Below are 14,169 nucleotides of genomic sequence, written 5' to 3' on the forward strand. Positions count from 1 at the left end.
CACATGGGTTAAAGTCGTCTGCTGGCAGTAAAAGAGACATGTTTGCAAGGGCGGGTGTTACTTTGTCAAATTCATCTCATCGTCGAATACGAACACTTTGTGCATCACCAGTTATTTGGAGGGAATATGTCTCAGTGTCATCCTGTGGAAATTGTCAATATTTGCGTTCAAAACTCTCCAGTCGGAGTAAGTCTTTACAACAACAACGCCGCTTTCCTCATTTTTAAAGTTAAGCTAAGTTCACGATGCCAGTATGTCTGATGTATAGATAATGTGGAAGTTACACTGCTGTTATATTCATTACCTTATACGTCCGAGCATTTAGCAGATAAGGTAGAGCTATGATGATCATGTTTTTATATTTCTTAGTGGCCTTACGTAACTCTTCAAATGGTAGCCGTACCTTCGTGAGCATGGAAAGTTGGGCATTTATAGCCCTAGCCGCAACTGCTCCAATGGTTACTGAACCAACGTACGTACCATCTTCGCAAATGCTACTTGGTTCCACTCTGGAAGTTCGTCTGTGCACCCTTCAAGGAAACCCGCTCCCTAATAATATATCCCCATATCACTGCAAAAATTTACTAGAAACAAAATATCTTCCACTCGCTCACCACAACAGTTTATCCAACCACCATGGTGTCACTTGAAGCAATCAACCTCTGCTCATGTTGCAGGATGCACCAGTGGCAAAATCGAAAAGGTACACATCTATCACAAGGAAGTTTGTGGTTTGTGAATTGTAATGACGACATGACAGTAGCTGGTGACCTGTTCCAGTGACCCAGTGGGACATATATCATTTCTAGCGATTTACAGTGGTGATGTGGGGAAAATATGTTCAGGGAACACAGTCTTTCTGCTTCACGTGAAGTGCAGTTGTAGCGACCTCAGGCCTAAATTGAATGGTGCACGAACGGACTTTCAGCTTTCAACCGGGTAACATTTGCAATGATGTTATGTACATTAGTTCAGTAACCATGGAAGTAGTTGCAGCTGCCTTAGCTCAAACGACATGTGCACACAATTATCACATTGTATCAGCATCTAGGTACCTTATCAGCAAAGTTCACTGCACATACAATCCAAAAGATCTAAATCCTATTAATACATGCTCAGTTTAAGGGCTGGGACATTTGCACACATTTTGTAACCTTTGGTGGATAATTCTTCAGAAAATCTCAATCAATCTTGGAAATAAGTACTGTAATTCTTCACCTTTTTGGACATATTTGCAAGGTGTTTATTCAAGCACATTCTAGATGTATTCTGTGTAGATCTCAAAATTATTATTTTTTGTCATGTGAAGCCCTGAAATTGGCCAACCAACCAGTGTAGTTTTGTCTTCAAAATTAAATTACAAAGGTTCATAAATCACACTGAAATTTGCTCTTTCATCTGCAGAAAGGTTGAGGAATTCGGGTTGTTCAAGTAAATTATACGCTCAGGTGTATTTTCAACAATTTCTGGTATTTACCTGCCTCAACGTTTAATCAATGAACTATTTGTGGATAGAAGTGAGGCTTCTAATCCACTCTAAAAACAAATAGCACATTGAGCCTTCTATGAACTTGAGACTGGGACTTGATCGTCTGTTTCCGTTTTAGCTATAAATACCAAATTTTGTGCAACGGAACTCATGACATCAACAGCATCAATAAAAATCTTTGCTGCAAAGTGAATTCTAGTATTCTGCAATGAAGCCACTTGACTTCTTACAAACTATGATCAAGTCAATAAACTTTTAAAGCTAAGTAAACAGTGAACATTTTTCTTCCAAAATGGTGAAGTGTAGAATAGATTTATCCTTCATTGTCAATCTGTGTGCAGAATACAATTTAACAGTGTTTTTGGTCTTATCCTTTCAGGACGTTTCAGATCCGCATGTACATACTACACCAAAGGTTACTCTACCTCCTCCACATCGTCACAGGTTTCTTATGCCAATTCAAGACGAATTCATGAACGATGGCGAGAAAAAACTGATGTCAGACAGGCTCCATCCTTGGAATCAGTTCATACAGAAATGATACAAGGTTTGATAGCAATTTCGTTTTAATTTAATTTGTGGTCAACTTGTGTTTATTGAATGGCATGAAACAAAATACATGTATAACATCAGATCACCAGGAATTAAATATGGACTGTGTGGATTGTTGTAGGATTCCCTGGCTTCCTTCCACCATGATGCTGGCTGCAATCGTACAAGTGATAGTATTACCATTGTAAAGTTACTGTTTTAAATAGGCAATATCAGTTGAATAGAAATCAATGCATGTGGTGAAACAGCTGTCCAGTCAAGTTCAGATTTAAGGATTGGGGTGGGAGGGGTGGGGGAATAAAGGGATCATTAATAGAATGGCTCTGTGATGAGAAGGCTTAACTCTTGTACTGACCTGTAGATATCTTAGTTAAGTATTGTTTTGCATTGTTGTTATCTATAATAACAACACTATGGTTACCACTAGTTAAACTCTGTATAAATAGAACTGCCTCTAAGCTTAGAAAATGGATAGTTGGAGCTAAGAGTCAGGTCTGAAGAGCTGACCTGTAGTGGCCACCTTCACCTGACCACAAATAAAGTAGTTAACGGTTGTTAATGTTAGCAGACCTGGAGTGTTGTAGAAAAGATTCATGGTTCGACTACCAGGTGAATGACAATCCCAACAACAAGGTCACAATGCATACATGTATAACTCGTCCCCGGTCATCATCTACTCTTGGATACAACTTAAAACTCCAGTCAAATAAATAAATCAATAAACATGCTACTATGTCTATCTTTGATGTTAGATCTAAGAGAAAAAGGGTTGTTATACCTGAATTCTTCATTCAGACTGATTTTTAATTCGTGTATCACAAGATTGGGCACCCCAAAAGAGTGAACAGAAAAAGAGCAAGATTTTACGTCAGTTGTGATGTTTCCTCAAATGGTTTCCTATAACCCTGAATTGCAGTCATTTGATAGAAGCCTGAGGACACATCATTGTAGTGCTACATGTAGATAAGTGTTAATACTACTTTATATACTGTATAAGCCAGGATTTTAATCAAGCTTAGATATGTGTATTTATAGTCAATACTTTTAAACTCACTTGTTTTATAGGCATATCATGGCCTTGTGATGTGGTGGCTAACATGCTAGTGCAGCACACTGCCCCTAGAGGCCGTTTCACAAAATGAACATAACATTACCTGCATGTATCTTTCATGGCAACCAGTATTGTAGGTATTAGGTCATCATGGTAGTTACATGAATGTAACGCTACATTCACTTTGAGAAACGGGGCCCTCTCACCAAAGCGATCACTGTGAGTTCAAGTCCAGGTCATGCTGGCTTCCTCACAGGTTGTATGTGGGAAGGTCTACCAGCAGACTGCGTGTGATCGTGGTCTCTGCTCAGTTTTGTCCCACAATAATGCGGGCCGCCTTCATACAAGTGAAATATTCTTGAGCACGGCGTAAAAACCTATCAAATAAATAAATATGTTGACATATTCTGTTCTTGTAAACAGTACTGACCTACAAGATGGAGAGGATGATTCTTGACGAGTCTCACAGTTATCTCCCCTTAACAGTGCACTCTGCGAACTCCCAGAGTACATCAGAAGAGCAGTGGACTGACTTTGATGCTATATCTGTGATCTCTGCCCCTGACACAGCTCGGAAACTGATTCAAAATCCTGATCATGTGAACATTAGTTTTCCTGCCACAAGCTGGGATGTGGAACTGCTGCAGTTTAAACATTCAGTCTTAAGAGACAAGAAAAAGTTAAGGATCAGCAGCAAAGCCAAAGACATATTTTCGACATTTGCTAAGTCTTCAGAAACCCTGACAAGTCTGAACAGATTACCGCATCAAAATGACCACGCCATTTCTCAGACATTTTCTTCTCACCAGGAAAGCCCTCAGTCAAGTCCACATCAAAATGAGCAGCATGTACTTAGGAAAATGTCGGCAAGACAAGGCCAGACTTTGGACAAAAGTTTTGTTTCTAGTTCCCTCAGTGAGCCCTCTGTGAGAATCACTGAAGATGAAGTCAGTCATCGTGAGGACATCGATTCAAGAAATCTGCTGAAGCACTTGCACACTAGGAAGCCTCTTGAAAAAATGCTTCAGAAGTCGACTTCCAACGAGGTTAAGCACAGTTCAGGCTCAAGTGTTCACGATCTAAAGTTTGAAGAAGAAGATTATGGCAAGGAATCTATCAATATTGAACGACTTGATAATGAAGTTAGTTCTCAGGAGGTCACTGCTGCTGATGACCTTGTTTTGGGAACTGAACGAGTGTACGCAGTGGATGCACGATTGGAGCCATTAGAGGACGCTGTGTCCGAGGATGATCTGGACACAGAATCTGTTCATTCTGCTCCACCAGTTTTCCTTTCCAAAAAAAAGAAGTCTCGTCTTGCCAAACAAGAATCAAACGAAAAAGGTAGGCGACATCTTTTCTTTGTATTATTCATGTATTAAAAGTTCTATGTCCCTTTCGTTCTTTGGCATTTGTGAGAGATAGGATCAGGCGAAATCTGAATACACTGCTCAAACAGCTAGGTCAGGTCATACCAAAGACTTTTAAAATGGTACCTCTTGCTGCCTTGCTTGGTGCTCAGTGCTGAGAGGTTAGAGCAAGAAAACAGGACTGGTTGGATGGTGTCAGTATAATGTGACTGGGTGGGGTGTCCGCGTTAGTGTCTCTGGCATGATACATGTACTTCACCGATACAGGACTCGACATAAGAGGCGATCGAACCGGCCGATCGCCTGTCGATCTACAAGTAAATTTAGATGAAGACATTTTTGATCACCATGTAAGCTCCAGGGGATCGATAATTTCACATGTTGGCAAACACAATGTGTTCTCAGTAGGCCGCAAATAGCTAAATTTATTTCATTTACAGGAGAATCCACACAAACTTTATGCCAGTTCAAATAGAAAAAGAACTGATCACTGATGTCGGTAAAATGAAAATGGCTGCTTGCGTCTGTGAGCGTAGACTACTAATATTTGATGTGATCTATGATTGGCTCAGTGAAAATTGCATGACCAAAGAAATATTTCGTTTCATAATCCCAAATAAATGTTCATACCTCTGAGGAGCTTGTGGACGCACATGGTTTAAAAAATGACATCGAAACAACATCTACTGTAATTTAATGATTAATACTTTAATTAATGCTATTACTACATTTAAATCAATGAAAGTATTTTGTTAAAACCAGTACATTTGCATGATAATTCTCTGTACGAGTTTTCTTTCGAACAATGTGAGGGCCTCCGTGGCTCAGTCGGTTAGCGCGCTAGCGCAGCGCAATGACCCAGGAGTCTCTCACCAATGTGGTCGCTGTGAGTTCAAGTCCAGCTCATGCTGGCTTCCTCTCCGGCCGACGTGGGAAGGTCTGTCAGCAACCTGCGGATGGTCGTGGGTTTCCCCCGGGCTCTGCTTGGTTTCCACCCACCATAATGCTGGCCGCCGTCGTATAAGTGAAATATTCTTGGATACGGCGTAAAACGCCAATCAAAAAAAAAAAATCAAACAATGTCAAACCCGATTTTGAAAGTGAAGAAAACATATAGCTTGTACATTGGGGCCCATTATCTTTACACAGCAACGTGGATATATGTACCATGAAATACTGCCATTGATACAAGGTTTTTCCATAATCAGATTGTTAATTTAATATGTGGGTTTGGGGTTCCCACACACCTATCTGGAGGGTGACGTCCCCTGGATTATAATAAAGTCGGCGAAAAGAACGCACCATACAAGATTGGACGAAATTTGTAAGTATGAGGGGATAGATTGATGAAGTAGGGGCAATCAGAATTTCGATCCCCTCGCTGAAAGTTCAAGAGAACGATTTTCCGATGCCCTCGTTCATCTTGCCCTGCCTCAAGAATGACTTGTTGTCCTCATATGTCGTATAAAGTTTTAAGTTCAACATAAATGCTAAGCATATATACATTAAAATAGTATGCCTTCAAAAAGGGCTGTATTGAAAACCCTCTGTTACATTTCTGACTAACCCCTGACATGGCTGACTACAAGTACATGTGTGTTGAAAAGATCAGTCAAGATACAAGAAAATACCTTTTGTGAAATGACCATATATAGTGTTTCCACCGGTTTTAGGAAAATGAACTAGGAAAAGTTCTAGTTTTTCATTTTTTTTTTTTTAATTCAGTCTTTTTTTTTTTTCTTGTTTTAAAGGTAGTACAAAGCTGACCAAAACAACCAGAGCTGTGAAACCACTGGATGTGGAGAAGAAAATTGCATACTTTAACCAGGATCTTCTGGCCTACGTGGAAGCATGTGTTCAAGCAGGCATGGTAAAGTACACCCTCATCCACAGAGCTCAGGTTTTCCACACATGTAGAACTAATGACACAAAGGAGATGTTCCATTGTTGTTTTGACGTGGGCAAATTAAATACCATAAATTGCAAAATTCACAACTTTGTGTAATGTATATTAGAATCAATGTTAAATGCCCTCAGTGTTAAACAAAATGTTACTGTATGTGCTGAGCTGAGGTTTTACATACCTGTAATAACGCAAGCGGGAGGCTGTGTGCATATTTAGTATCATGAATTACAAAATTCATGACTTGTGCATTGTGTCTTTCAATCAAACACACAAATCTCAAAAAGCTCAAAAAGTGCTGCATGTATTGAGCTGAAGTTTGTAGACATTTGAAGCACAGTTGCAAGAGGAGATGTCTGAGTATCAATGCTTTGTGTGCATATTAATTACTGGAAATTACCAAATTCACGAATTCCATACTTTATGTATTCAGCTAAAGTTTTCTAGAAGTGAGGCAAGCTCTTTGGTAAGTTAGAGTTTAGTAGTGAGTCATATATTTGTTTACAACAGTGAGGCTGCCTGTCACAGACTTTTCACTTCAGTCTTGTCCTGTGATTGCTTGGTTTTCAGAACAGCTGCCATCTACATGTTAAATGAAAAGTGAAACAGTTTCAATCTTTGCACACAGTACAATGTATGTATTAAACTTTGTGTTTTCTGTCTACTTCCAGGTTTCAAATGCCCAAATAGCAGTCAACTATTACAGATACAATGGGACAAGGCAAAAGCAACGGCGTTTGGAAAAAAAACATATCGACACGTCACATTTAAAGATAAAAGATATCAAAATATATAATACTTTGATGCATTCATGGGCAAAACAGGTACAGGTCTCAGTGAGAAACGTGTACTTCATCCTCTTAACCCTCCCAATTAAACAAAGTTAAACAGAAGTTAAAGAAAGCATGATCTCAGGCATTTTCAGCCCTTAAAGGGATACAGAATCTGGGTTAAATCATACAGCTTTGGTGACACCTGGATTATTGTCAGTATACCATACCTGAAATTCAGCTAAGGCAGGGCATAGCCTGAACTTGTTTATCTCTCACACCAGCCAATCAGAATCGATTCTGTATCCCTTTAAGGTCTTAATATGATACATGTATATTACATGTATTTTATACAACTTCCACATTTGCTTATTTTTTTAACAATGTGGCGATTGTGTCACGCATGTTCCATTTTGCTCGTCACCATTAGCAATGTTTATATTGCACTTCGCCATTATCAATGTGACGTTACTGTGGCGTCATTCGATGACACTGCTGAGTTTCTGTCTGCGCATTTCATCAAGGATTACAACTAGTTTTGCTGTCTTAAAGGTTTGGTGTCTAGTTGAATTGATTCACGTTTGTTGTATGTTATTGCTGATGTTAACACTTTGCTGATTGGGGGCCTCCGTGGCTCAGTTGGTTAGCGCGCTAGCGCGGCGTAATGACCCAAGGGTCTCTCACCAATGCAGCTGCTGTGAGATCAAGTCCAGCTCATGCTGGCTTTCTCTCTGGCCGTACGTGGGAAGCTCTGTCAGCAACCTGTGGATGGTCGTGGGTTTCGCCCCAGGCTCTGCCCAGTTTCCACCCACTGTAATGCTGGCCGCCGTTGTATAAGTGAAATATTCTTGAGTATGGCGTAAAACACCAATCAAATAAATAAATAAAATAAAGTCTTTGCTGATTGGAATTGTGAACAAGCTTTTCTATCCCACAATAATGCTGAATAAATATGTATGTTTGTACAGTGTATTTAAAATGTAATTGTTTTTGTTTTTTTTTTGTTTTTTTTCGTTCAGGAGAAGCTTGACATGATAAAGCAGTGCTTCTCCAACATGAAGGAGGATGGGTTGACAGCTGACCTTCAGTCGTACGCCGCGTGTTTGGAGTGTTTGGGTCGGCAAAAAAATCCAGACTTCAGTTTACTAGAGCGCATTGTGGAAGATGTGAAAAAGGATGTAAGCATCTACACATGGACTGAAATCATTTGTGATATCATATTCATTTTCATAAGTAATCTGTGAGGTTGTTAGAATTTCTCTCTCATTGCCTTATCAGTTAGAAATTAGTAGAAAGAAATTATTAATAAATTTTTCCACTAAATTCTTTCGAATATTTATTAAGCTCAGTTTATTATCTTCTACTGGTAAATCTTAAGTATCCCAAACTCGCATTTCTACTGTTTTGGTAAGGCAGATTGCAGTTTTCAATCAGAGCTATGTATTGTCAAAAGACATGAAAGTGGGGTAGTGACACATTAAACTTTAAACTTTATATGGACTCAAACATACTTTAATGTTGAAAACTTGAAAAATACACACAGTTGAATAATCTAGAGCTGAGCTGAATCCTAGTCTGTCATCAAAGTGTGCAAATATTGTAGAGATGCAGAGATTGCTATGTGCTTTTGTTCGTTCCATGCATGGCCCATTCTTTTTGCTTCACGCTCAAAACTGCTATCTGACTTATCAGTCAGGTGAGCAAATTTACAACTGTCATCATATTGTTAAGTACTTTAATAAACACTGATCAAATAAATGGAAGTTTTTAGCTATAAGCATATATTAAGCAGTCACAAAATTCAAGAAGAATCAAGGCCTCAGAATTGTATGAAAAATGCAGTTTTCATTGTTGTAATATGCTGAGGTTTTTAACTTCTTACTGTGCACATATAATTGGAATTGAGGGCTTTAACTGGTTTATTACTGCTTTGATCGATGATATTTTTGTAGAATCTTGACATTCGAGAGATGTTTAACCAGTGTGTTTTTGTGAAAGATGAAAGACAGGCTGTTTACCAGGTGGGTGTTAGGTCATTTAATTTCCCCGGATTGCACATACAACATCTTCAGCAAACTATGTTATAATTTGTTACTCTTGGACTGCTAATATTATGTCCGCAAATTCACTGTGGACTAAAAACATGTATTTCTGAATTTAAAGAACTAAACTAGTGTCAAAGGTTCTGTGATTTTATGAAAGATTTGAAGTATTTATGAACTTAACTGGTTTTTTTTTGTGTATTTAGTGTAAGGTTCCGTTATGTATAGGTGCAAATAATGCTGAAGAATTGTTACAGGTTATAATATTGGCCCTGTGATCAGTGTGTTTTTCTCTTCTGATAGGCCATCCGTCAAGTCTTGCCAGATTACGAGCCAAATGAACCAAGGGAGATAAATCCATATGATAACCAATTACTAGAGAATTGGAAGCTTTCACCCATGGAACAGGTATTTTGTAATTGTTTATATTACATGGCTCTTTGTGTGTCTTAGAAATGAGGAAATATTCATCATAATTATCATATATAATATTCCCTTCCCTCAGGGCTCTGCCCAGTATCCTCTCACCATAATGCTGGCTGCTATCGTGTAAGTGAAATATTTTTGAGAACGTTGTAAAACACCAGACAAATAAATAAATAAATCATATATTCCTTGAGTCCCTGAGTTTTTCTTCATTTGACTGTTGGGTGGATACATTTATTTATTTGATCATTAAGCACCAGACTCGAGGTTTTGGGTAGCTACAGTAATATTATTAGTTATAGGGTTACAAAGTGACAGGATACGGAAATATATGGTGTTAGTAAACTGTGCATGTATTTTGAGCAAGGCATCAACTGAGCGCAATATGAGGGATACTGACACAATTTCCATATCCTATCACCAAGTGTAAAAAATATATCCCTCAAATGACCCACCGATTCAGTGATAAAGATCGATGGATAGGCGATTCATTTCATTATTGTGACCCTATTCAGCAAACACATATGACGTCGGCTGCGGGATACTGTTAGTTACAAGGTTACAAAGTGATAGGATACGCAAATATATGATGTCAGTAATCCTCGTGAAGATTACTGACATCATATATTTGCGTATCCTATCACTTTGTAACCTTGTAACTAACAGTATATGTTTTTGCTGACTTAGAGTAACCATGTAGTGAATCTATCCTTCAAAGACCCATCAATTCAGTGCAGAAAACTGATGTATAGGTGTATCACGTCATTGAAGTGACCATTGTAGGTACAACCCAACAAAGGGAGATAACCTACTCAGCAGACACATTTGGCGCTATCTGGAGGATTCGAGAGTATATCTCTACCCATGTGATCTTTGTTAAATGAAAAGCGGAGCATTTTGGAATATACACTTCCAGTGGCAATTGAGAATAGATTTCTACGGGTGATGAAGAAACAAAAATGGTTGATTTTATATTGACACAGGTTGTTGAGAAGAACCCATACCATGGTGTGATGTCCACAAGACAGCTGAAAACACGTGCTGAGCAGCAAATGGATTTAGAGGTCGCAAATGATGTCAAGGTGAAATCTGTTGTACTACGGGAACCAGCCAATGAGAGAACTCTGAAAATGGTTAGTCTTTTTGGACAAAGGTTAAGTTCAGGAGCAAATTATACATCATGTAGACAAATTAAAATATGGCCGGCATAATCTTCCTGTTTTTGTTAACCCTACAGCTGATGAACCTTTGTCACAACATGTGCATTGTACATTTAAAGGCAAACATTGTTTTCTGTGTCTTTGTATCCAGAGTTTATTGCAGGTGGTATTTTTTGTTTTTTTTTTTATTTTACCTAGTGTTCAGACTATGTAGTTTTCTATGTCCTCACACCCATTGTTAATTGTATTCCAGACCATGGACGTCTGGGCATTGGCCGTTTTACCTGTGCCAGCATGTTTTGCTCATGCAAAACAGTGAAAACATTGTCTAAAAAACATGAGATTTAATACAGAACTCTAGTTACAGGGCCATATCGAGAAAAACATCGGACTCAAAATGATGCTTTCTAAGAGCTTTTAAGTCTGTGTATGAAACAAATTTGTATGAAGACTTAACTCTTTATTGGAAAACCATCATATTCTTGTTTAATTTACTTGTTAGTTTTCAAACTGCTGTTTAGTTTTAGCAGCCAACAATTTGGGAACCCAAATTATATCGCAGAACTGAAGTGACTCTTAGATATGGCCCTGAGTTAACAGCCTCAGAATTCCAGATTGCGGTACAGATTGATCTGTTGTTTAACGTACTATAATTTCCGGTCATTATCAGGCGTAGAAGTAGTTCTCAGTATATCATCCAAAGTTGTTTATTTCCCTACACCTTTCTATGGGAACTTTCACCTCTTTGTCTTCTTGCCGTTGCCTCATATGAGTGAAGTGCCAGGATGTGTGCAGTCTTGAATATATGTTTTGTTTTCTTTGCTTGACTTCTTGCAACAAGTATTAAATCTAAATATGAGTGGTCTTCCATGTGTCCTGGAGGGCAGTGGTGTAAAGTACAGTGTTCTGTTCCTTTGTAGAGGGAGATCTTACAGGTCATGGAAGACGATTGGAGAGCTCAGATCAAACAGGGACTGGTGAGGAAGATGAAGTACATGCAGCGGAAAAATAAAGGTATTCACATGTAAATTTCATTTATATTAGAAAAGTACAGGTACATGGAGTTCAGTGAGTACCAGAAAGACAATAGCAGGGAAAGTTGTATAGATCCAATCAGGTTACCGCATACAGATCATATGTATTTTAATGAATTTTCAGAATGAACCTAAAGAAATATCATGGAAACAACATATGCCATATGAAAAACTTGCATTGCAGATAAATTTTTTTTTTTTTAGTAATCATATTTTCCCTAAGGCCAAAATGTCAAGATGTCATATCTCCCCGCTACATTATTTGACCAGAAAAATTGTCTAGTGCTTGACATTTTTAAGTGTATTCATTTTTTTGTGTTCATAAAAGGAAAATACTGCATTGTCATGATTTTTGGTATCTGCTCAAAAGTATGTGATGCGGATGATATGTTTTAATGTTATAATGATTTATGTGACTTTTTTAGTCAATTGATATCGCATTTGTTACGTTTTAAGGATGTTACTTTGTATTTACTCTGTTGATTGTATGTCTGTTTGTTGATTGTATGTCTGTTTGTTGATTGTACATGTATCTCTGCCTGCTTGTTGATTGTATGCCTTCTTGTTGATTGTGTGTCTGTTTGTTGATTGTATGTCTGCTTGTTGATTGTATGTCTGCTTGTTGATTGTACATGTATTTCTGCCTGCTTGTTGATTGTATGCCTTCTTGTTGATTGTATGTCTGCTTGTTGATTGTACATGTATTTCTGTCTGCTTGTTGATTGTATGCCTTCTTGTTGATTGTATGTCTGTTTGTTGATTGTATGTCTGTTTGTTGATTGTATGTCTGCTTGTTGATTGTACATGTATTTCTGCCTGCTTGTTGATTGTATGCCTTCTTGTTGATTGTATGTCTGCTTGTTGATTGTATGTCTGTCTGTTGACTGATTGTATGCCTGCTTGTTGGTTGTATATCTCTGTTGACCGATTGTTTGCCTGCTTGTTGGTTGTATGTATCTCTTCTTGTTGATTATATGTCTGCTTGTTGATTGTATGTCTGCCTCTTGGTTGTATGTCTGTCTGTAAACCGATTGTATGCCTGCTTGTTGGTTGTATGTTTCTCTGCTTGTTGATTATATATCTGCTTGTTGATTGTATGTCTGTCTCTTGGTTGTATGTCTGCCTGTAGACTGATTGTATGCCTGCTTGTTGGTTGTATGTATCTCTGCTTGTTGATTGTATGTCTGTTTCTTGGTTGTATGTCTGTCTGTTGACTGATTGTATGCCTGCTTGTTGGTGGTATGTCTCTCTGCTTGTTGATTGTATGTCTGCTTGTTGATTGTATGTCTGTCTGATGGCTGATTGTATGTCTATCGTTGTTGATTGTATATCTGTCTGTTGACTAATTGTATCTCTGCTTGTTGATTGTATGTGTGTCTGTTGGCTGATTGTATGTCTCTCGTTGTTGATTGTATGTCTCTCTGCTTGTTGGTTTTATGTCTGTTGGCTGATTGTATGACTATCGTTGTTGATTGTATGTCTGTTGAGTGATTGTATGCCTGCTTGTTGGTTGTATGTCTGTGTGTTGACTGATTGTATGCCTGCTTGTTGGCTGTATATCTCTCTGCTTGTTGATTATATGTCTATCGTTGTTGATTGTATATCTGTCTGTTGACTAAATGTATCTCTGCTTGTTGGTTGTATGTCTGTCTGTTGACTGATCATATGCCTGCTTGTTGGCTTTATGTCTCTCTGCTTGTTGATTGTATGTCTGTCTGTTGGCTGATTGTATGTCTCTCCTTGTTGATTGTATGTCTCTCCTTGTTGATTGTATGTCTCTCCTTGTTGATTGTATGTCTATTTATCATCAACAGGTGACCATGGCATGAACTTGTACCCTTTCCTGAAGCTGTTTGATATGGATGGTTACGTGGATCTAGTAATGAAGGTACTCCTTTCTCATATACTGATTACCGGTAATTTAAAAATCCCCCAATAAAATATACCCTAATTCTTCTAATTTTTGGGACAGATATTAGGAGGGTTGATAGTAGGATATTACTAGACTTTGGAGAAGTAAAGATGTTAGTATGTTGTTCATTAGATGGTTTAACCATGTGAGAGAAAAGGGAAACTCAATATTCCTAATACAATTACATATATATTGGCTAAAATGAGCAGGCCACGTATCCCAAAAATTTGAAGAAATAGGGTATGTAGGTATCAGTGTACAACTGACATCTTCGGCAAACTTAAAATGTATACAAATTTTAAGGGCGCATTCTCTTTATGATTCTGATCAAAAGTTGCAGCACAAAGATCTAGTGATCTATATACAAATTTTTAGGGTGCATTCTCTTTATGATACTGATCAAAAGTTGCAGCACAAAGATCTAGTGATCTGTAAGAAGCACAGAAAATGTCCTGACATT

At 38.2% G+C, this 14,169-nt stretch overlaps 2 protein-coding genes across 2 annotated transcripts in view; both read left to right on the top strand.

The window, feature by feature from the left end:
- LOC135475788 (uncharacterized) lies at positions 1-7,055 on the top strand. Its single transcript, XM_064755727.1, has 5 exons — positions 1-186; positions 1,869-2,036; positions 3,516-4,436; positions 6,214-6,337; positions 7,037-7,055. Exons 1-5 carry the CDS (start codon positions 39-41, stop codon positions 7,053-7,055), a joined length of 1,380 nt encoding a protein of 459 aa, XP_064611797.1. The 5' UTR covers positions 1-38.
- LOC135474802 (DNA-directed RNA polymerase, mitochondrial-like) overlaps positions 7,042-14,169 on the top strand; it is a 31,958-nt gene continuing 24,830 nt past the window's right edge. Inside the window, exons 1-7 of the mRNA XM_064754399.1 lie at positions 7,042-7,189; positions 8,155-8,313; positions 9,088-9,156; positions 9,481-9,585; positions 10,587-10,736; positions 11,684-11,777; positions 13,612-13,685. Of these exons, the coding sequence (XP_064610469.1) occupies positions 7,169-7,189; positions 8,155-8,313; positions 9,088-9,156; positions 9,481-9,585; positions 10,587-10,736; positions 11,684-11,777; positions 13,612-13,685 (672 nt within the window). The 5' untranslated portion in view covers positions 7,042-7,168. The remainder of the gene's footprint in view (positions 7,190-8,154; positions 8,314-9,087; positions 9,157-9,480; positions 9,586-10,586; positions 10,737-11,683; positions 11,778-13,611; positions 13,686-14,169) is intronic.

This window comes from Liolophura sinensis, chromosome 9, assembly GCF_032854445.1.
Source record: "Liolophura sinensis isolate JHLJ2023 chromosome 9, CUHK_Ljap_v2, whole genome shotgun sequence".
NCBI classification, from domain to species: domain Eukaryota; kingdom Metazoa; phylum Mollusca; class Polyplacophora; order Chitonida; family Chitonidae; genus Liolophura; species Liolophura sinensis.

Bases quoted from the DNA above. Each gene is read 5' to 3' on its own strand.
- LOC135475788 (XM_064755727.1), top strand. From the start codon at position 39: ATGTTTGCAAGGGCGGGTGTTACTTTGTCAAATTCATCTCATCGTCGA. The intron at 187-1,868 runs GTAAGTCTTTAC...TTATCCTTTCAG, and splicing joins TTCAAAACTCTCCAGTCGGA to GACGTTTCAGATCCGCATGT. The intron at 2,037-3,515 runs GTTTGATAGCAA...TCTTGTAAACAG, and splicing joins TCATACAGAAATGATACAAG to TACTGACCTACAAGATGGAG.